Source organism: Salmo salar, chromosome 28 (genome assembly GCF_965601325.2).
Source record: "Salmo salar chromosome 28, fSalSal1, whole genome shotgun sequence".
Lineage (NCBI taxonomy): Eukaryota > Metazoa > Chordata > Actinopteri > Salmoniformes > Salmonidae > Salmo > Salmo salar.
Genome location: NC_138318.1, coordinates 7,218,045 through 7,224,211, shown reverse-complemented (window position 1 = coordinate 7,224,211; position 6,167 = coordinate 7,218,045). Strand labels below are relative to the sequence as shown.

Here is a 6,167-nt window from a genome sequence, read left to right as displayed (position 1 = left end):
CTAGGCTAGGGGTTAGGGGTTAGGGTTAAGTTTAGGAGTTAGGTTAAAGGGTTAAGGTTAGGGTTATGGGATAGCTAAAATGGTTACGATTAGGGGAAGGGTTAGCTAACATGCTAAGTAGTTGCAAAGTAGCTCAAATGTAGTAAATAGTTAAAAAGTTGCTAATTAGCAAAAATACTAAAGTTGTCAGTGATATGATTTGAACTCGCAACCTTTGGGTTGCTAGAAGTTTGCATTATACATCCATCCACCACAACCGACCAACCTACTTTTGTGTTTGCCTTAAGTAAACATCTGTCTCATGTAACCATATCAAATCAAATCAAATTGTATTGGCCACATACACATATTTAGCAGATGTTATTGTGGGTGTAGCGAAAAGCTTATGTTCCTAGTTCCAACAGTGCAGTAGTATCTAACAATTCACAACAATACACAAATCTAAAAGTAAAAGAACAGATTGTAACATATCATACTAATTTGAGTGTCCCGGATTAGGGCTGTTGCGGTGACCGTATTTCTGCCACACTGGCTGTCACGAGTCATGAAGGCAGTCAAATTTCACGTGACCGTTTAGTCACTGTAATTAGGCTTCTCCAAGCTCTGATGCTGATGGTCATTAGTAGCTTACCAAACTTGTTAACTGCCTGGTATTCAGCACTCTATTGTCCCTCTAATCACTCTGACATCAATGGAAAATCTAATCAAGCACTTCATGAGAGCCCATGAGCTCATGTTGCGTAACATTTCTATAAGCTATGCAATTGCGTGAGAAAACAGAGTGATGGCCTCTATTAAAAAGACAAGGATCCAATCAGCTTTCTATAAACTAGGTCTACTATATTTATTTCTCAACTTTACTAATATTAAGCACATTGCTTATCTTTACAACACGAGTATAGCCTACCTGGTTGGAATGAAAACGAACCACTGGAAAAGCGTCCTCCATTCGCTATTTAAGTGCATAGATGACATGTATTTTTTCCGCTGCCCCTGTTTCGAGACGGGTGCATGATAATGGTCCATTCTAAATCAAAACAAATTTCACAAATATATAATTTAGTAGATGTAAAGACAAGAAGATTAAATCAAGAAAAGTCTGATGGGTGACAATATTAGCCTATCACTTGTAAATTATATATTATTACTTGTAAATGATGCCCAGCATCAGGCAAGAAACAATGCCTTTTTTTTCTTCGACTTTTTTGAATCATTGTCGTACACTTCATGTAGCCTAGCCCATAGGCCTATATGTTTTGATAAGGTTTGTATCACAACTAAAGTAGCCAATTCACTTCTTAAAATCAAGCACATTAATATGCTTTACAAGTCGTGTAGAGCTTAACTGGCATACATAAGCAGCGAGTGAGTTTCAAATTTGGGGAAGATCATTTTCACCATAAAAATGCACCTTTATAATAACATAAATAATCGCATTTGCGGTCACTTCTGACAATGGTGTTTTCCTGTTTGCCTACTGCCATGTGCACATTGCTGCGCGGTTAATGTGAAGAAATAGCCTAATAGTTTATTAACATTTAAAGTTAAACATTCTGATCTGTTGCGTGAGCCACATTGCATTTTTGATGCTAGTATTCATTTGGGATCTATCGCTTCCCACAACTGTCCCAGACTATGTTTGGAATATTTATTTTTTGCGCAGAATCGAATAGGTACATTTTTGTACTATGGGGGATAGTAGATTGACATAGGCTAGTGCTTTTGCTGTTCGTTAAGCCTACTCATCTTGTTGGTAAATGTGGACAGTTCTTCCAATATCTTCAATATGCACCTTGGAATTGGATAAGGACGCGCTCAGTTGCGTCCCCGATGTGTCTGTCTTCACTTGTGGCATGTGAGAAAAATGAGTGGGAGGTACTTCAGAGTGCAGCGTTCAGGGAGAAGGGCGCAACGCAGCACCCTGGGCCAAGGGCTCAACGGCCACTGGCTGCAAAAGGCATGGATCTTTTCTGGGTGCATTTCGGCCACACAAAGGGGATGCCGTTGTGAAATTTTAGGCATTATCAAGAGCTTGTCAAATTGTGAATGAGAGACTAGTAAAGTGTGAACAGTTTGCGCAAAAAAAAGCAGAGCTCATGCTTTTCAAGCAACTTTTTTCAAATCATCACTAGAGTCGCATCATGCAGCCTTAGAATGTATTAACACAGAATAGCCGCATGTGCGCACTCCCTCAAATTGTTTGGAGAAAATATCCTTTCTATTTTATTCAGCTTTGTTAAATTGTATACTACATACTATGAAATAATATAAAATAATGCCACAGAATTCTAAATTAACTAGTGTAGCCCACATCCATTTGGCATAGCCAGATCAGGACCTAACTTAAGGACAACTCAGAGTATGCTATTCTGTTCTTCTGAAATAGACAACATTTTCTTCATATCATGCTTCTTTAGACCTTTCTCAAAGTCTGCATCAGTGACTTGTAGGCTATGTGTGGAAGCCAGGAGATACTAAATGTGTTTAATTAACGTCAATTACCATGAGACCGACAGTTATTTGCTTGACTATCACCGGCTGACACATTTTGTGACCGCCACAGCCCTATCCCGGATTTGCATTTACTATGTTACATCTAGTCTGAGACCAGGCTGAGTGACCACAACTTCATATCGTGGCAAAGTGGATTATACTGAAGCTGCTGAAAGTGTGTGTGTGTGTGTGCACTTGTGCATGAGTTTGTGTTGTCTCCTATCCAAATGTACTGGGTGGAGCAGCAAAGAAGAAACTCAAACGTGTGAAAAAGGGGTCAGTGAGTGCGCCTTCTACAACACAGAGCCCCTCATAATTCACATAATATGAAGACTTGCTGAATTGAATTTACGTAGAGTTTGGCACAGTCTGAATATTACCCTAGGTGTTTCATTTGTCTGGCGTATTGATGGTGTATTAGTAACAAAGTTCTAAATGTGTTTTCCCCTCCATGGTGGAGGGTCCCTGAGCTCCCCTGTCCGTGAGGTGAGGAGGGCAGCCACAGCCACCCTCCAGACACTAGCCCAGGTGGATAGCTCTCCCTTCCACCCCATCATAGACAGGCTGCTGAAGACCACCGAGGAGCTCACCACTGGCCCAACTCACCTCAGATAGGTCAGACACACACACACAAAAACAACCCATTCGTTTCATATAAAAGCTTGAAAGTCAACCTTTATTGATACTGTCAAAAAAGAACGTGTCAAAAAAGAGAATCTTAAGACGTCTTTCCATACTTGTTTCAGTACTCCCATGAATACATTAAAAACAATGGTTAACATGTAAAAGAATGGTTAACATTTAGCGCAGGGGTGTCAAAAATATGGCCAGTGGGCCATTTTATACTTTAAAAATCACAAAAACAAAATAGAAATAGTATAAAAATTATAATGGACCAGCGTGCTAATAATCATTGAAATGAAAGCTATACAGACAGGGAGCATAGGAAATTCTAAAAACTATGGGTTGAGGACTATTTTTTGCAAATTTTGACAGTGAGGAAATATAACACATTTTCAGTGCGGCCCTTCGGACCTCGTTGAAGACCGAATGCGGCCCCGGGGGCAAAATTAGTTTGACACCCCTTATTTAGCGTCTCAGAGTTTTTTCTCAGGAGAACACAGCCCCACAATGGTCCTGATGATCATTCTGAAGCAAAGAGATAAAAACACACCAGGGACTACATAATGAGGTCTATTTAACGTTGTTGCTCGCTCCTCTTACTATGCCATTGCTTGAGTGGGATGATGTTCAAATAAAGAGCCATAAATCCAGTCATACAAATGGAGGATGTTCATCATTGTCAAAAAGTAGAACTATATTATTACACTTGGGTGCCATCGAGCTTTATTTGTGTCGTACCGATAAAAACAAACTAAATGCATGCACCTCTCTTAATCATCATCATCATCATCCTGAACAGCTTTCAGCAGTGCTACAAAATATCAAAGGAATATAGTAACACAATAGTATTATAGGACATAATCGAATTAAGTACATTATACAAAGAGAGTAGAAAAATCGAAGTAGAACAATTCTGAAAGGTACTGTGTGTGATAAGCATATAATAGTATTCCTCAACCTTTGTCTGTACCAAGGACCGGCATGCTATGGACTTCCTCCTTTGAGGGCTTGATTTAAATCAGTGTTGGTTCATGGACAAATCACTGAAATTTCATGTGCCTTTTGATACAGGACAGTTGCACTTAGGAAGGCAATATTCCATGACCTAGTGCCGGATTATAGACCAATGGGGTTGAGAAACACTGCCATATGAAGTTGCGTGAATAGTTGTTTGTTTACATGCACAGTGTCCATCTTTGTCAGTGGACACCTTTGTCGTATTCAAGTACGCTCCTCTAGGTCTTTGGGGTTAATAAATTAGAGATGCGGTGAACTGCCCTGCAGTTGCAATGTGATTGTGATTCAATAAAAAAAGAAAAGGTAACAAACAATACAATGTATAAAAGTAAAGTACAGTTTTGAGACTGTAAAGAAATTGATGAGAGCCAATGACCTGACTTTAGCTGTTTTGTTTGAGAGGTTCATGGTTCAAAAGTGATTTAAAAAACGAACAATATAAAAAATGATGCTATATCTGAACTGCATTCAATGTGCACAGATACCGATATCAACTTAGATAAACCTGGGTTCATCCTTAGAGATAATCACCAAAAAGTGTTTAAAAATGCAACATTTTTACGCTAACAAATCTCTTACGCTACGCCTATGTATGATTCTCAACTAACTCATTCAGGGGATGTAACAAAAATTATCAAGGTGTTTGTGCGCCTCATTTTTGGCAGACCATGTGCTCCTATCCTGAGAGAGTATACTGTAAAAGCAGAAATCTTACGTGTTCAGTCCATATAAAAAGTGTCCCAGTGTCAACTTATGCTTATACGCTTATGGCTTCCGGCAACACTACCAAATGGGAGTAATTAAAATGGGTTTCTTGAACGGAATATGGAATAACCCACATGCGCTAAAACTGGCTTTCTCAGTCTGTGTAAACTTATTTGGACATGAGAAACAAATATTAAACTTAATCAAACCAGTGCCATGTTTTGTTGACCCCCTAAAAAATTTGCCCTTTCAAATCTTCCAATTTACAAAATAGAGACGTAAAAAGATACATCTAAAAATGTACAAAAGAGAGATGCAAAAAGCTCCAAATTATACATCATCTACATTGGTTTGATAGCAAAATCCAATCCTTGTGGTGGAAAGTAAATCGACTCAGAGATGACTAAAGTTAAACAAATTCACACAGTCTCACTCTACTGTCGCCTTGCCACTAACAATCTAGCATACTCAGTAGGTGATCAAATCATTTCATCCATTGCAGTATGTTTCTTTCTATGACTACATATTTTGCTGTCCAGCAACAAACCATAATGTCTCCTGCTAATTTCACCCCAACTCCAATAAATACTGTGCTTCTTTTCGGTTGAGGGAGCATCTTTGGCAATGTGGACTATTTCTTTATTGGAGTGGGGTCCCTAATTTGCTCTCATGGTCTGCTGTTTGGGCAGGGTGGGGGGCGTGTGGGAGGGGGGCAGGGGGGCCCTGGGGGGGTGCGGGAGGGGGGTGGCCCTGGGGGCAGCTGGGTGACGGGCGGCGCTCGCGGGGGCGGGCTGGTCTGTGGTGGCGGCGCTGTAGTGGGGCTGATCAGGGGACGGTAGTCCGAAGCAGGAGGGGGGCTATGGGCCCGGGGAGGTGCCTTGGCCGCTGCCGCTGCCTCGTCCTTCACCCGGGTGAAGTTGATGCATCGACCCTGGGGGGAAAGAGACAGTAACATCAGATTACACGGGGATCAATGTCCTAAAAGTCAGGAGGTATACAGAACCCCATTAAGCTACAGTAAAGACATAACTCTGATTACATTGTACCCCCCTCCCTGACATGATCCAGCCCCTCTCCCATGTACAGCACACAGGTGTCTAACTCCCATCTAGGCGAACACCTCAGAGCAAAGCTGACCCCATGGTCATGGGATGGTCACTACCCTTTCTGTCTGTTCCAACCAGGACCAGCTGGCTGGACGGTTAACCATCAGCCCCTGCTGTGACCCCCCCCTACGCCCTCTTCCCAGTCCATTGTTCTGTTCCAATGTACTGTTGCTGTTGCCAATGAAACTGTAGCTGCTTTCCAAAAACTCCATGTTGTTTATA

At 41.1% G+C, this 6,167-nt stretch overlaps 1 protein-coding gene across 1 annotated transcript in view; it reads right to left on the bottom strand.

Moving 5' to 3' along the window:
• Positions 1-3,141: 3,141 nt before the first annotated feature.
• The window catches only part of LOC106589351 (anthrax toxin receptor 1), a 28,047-nt gene continuing 25,021 nt past the window's right edge, over positions 3,142-6,167 (bottom strand). Inside the window, exon 18 of the mRNA XM_014179196.3 lies at positions 3,142-5,770. Within this exon, the coding sequence (XP_014034671.2) occupies positions 5,507-5,770 (264 nt within the window). The 3' untranslated portion in view covers positions 3,142-5,506. The remainder of the gene's footprint in view (positions 5,771-6,167) is intronic.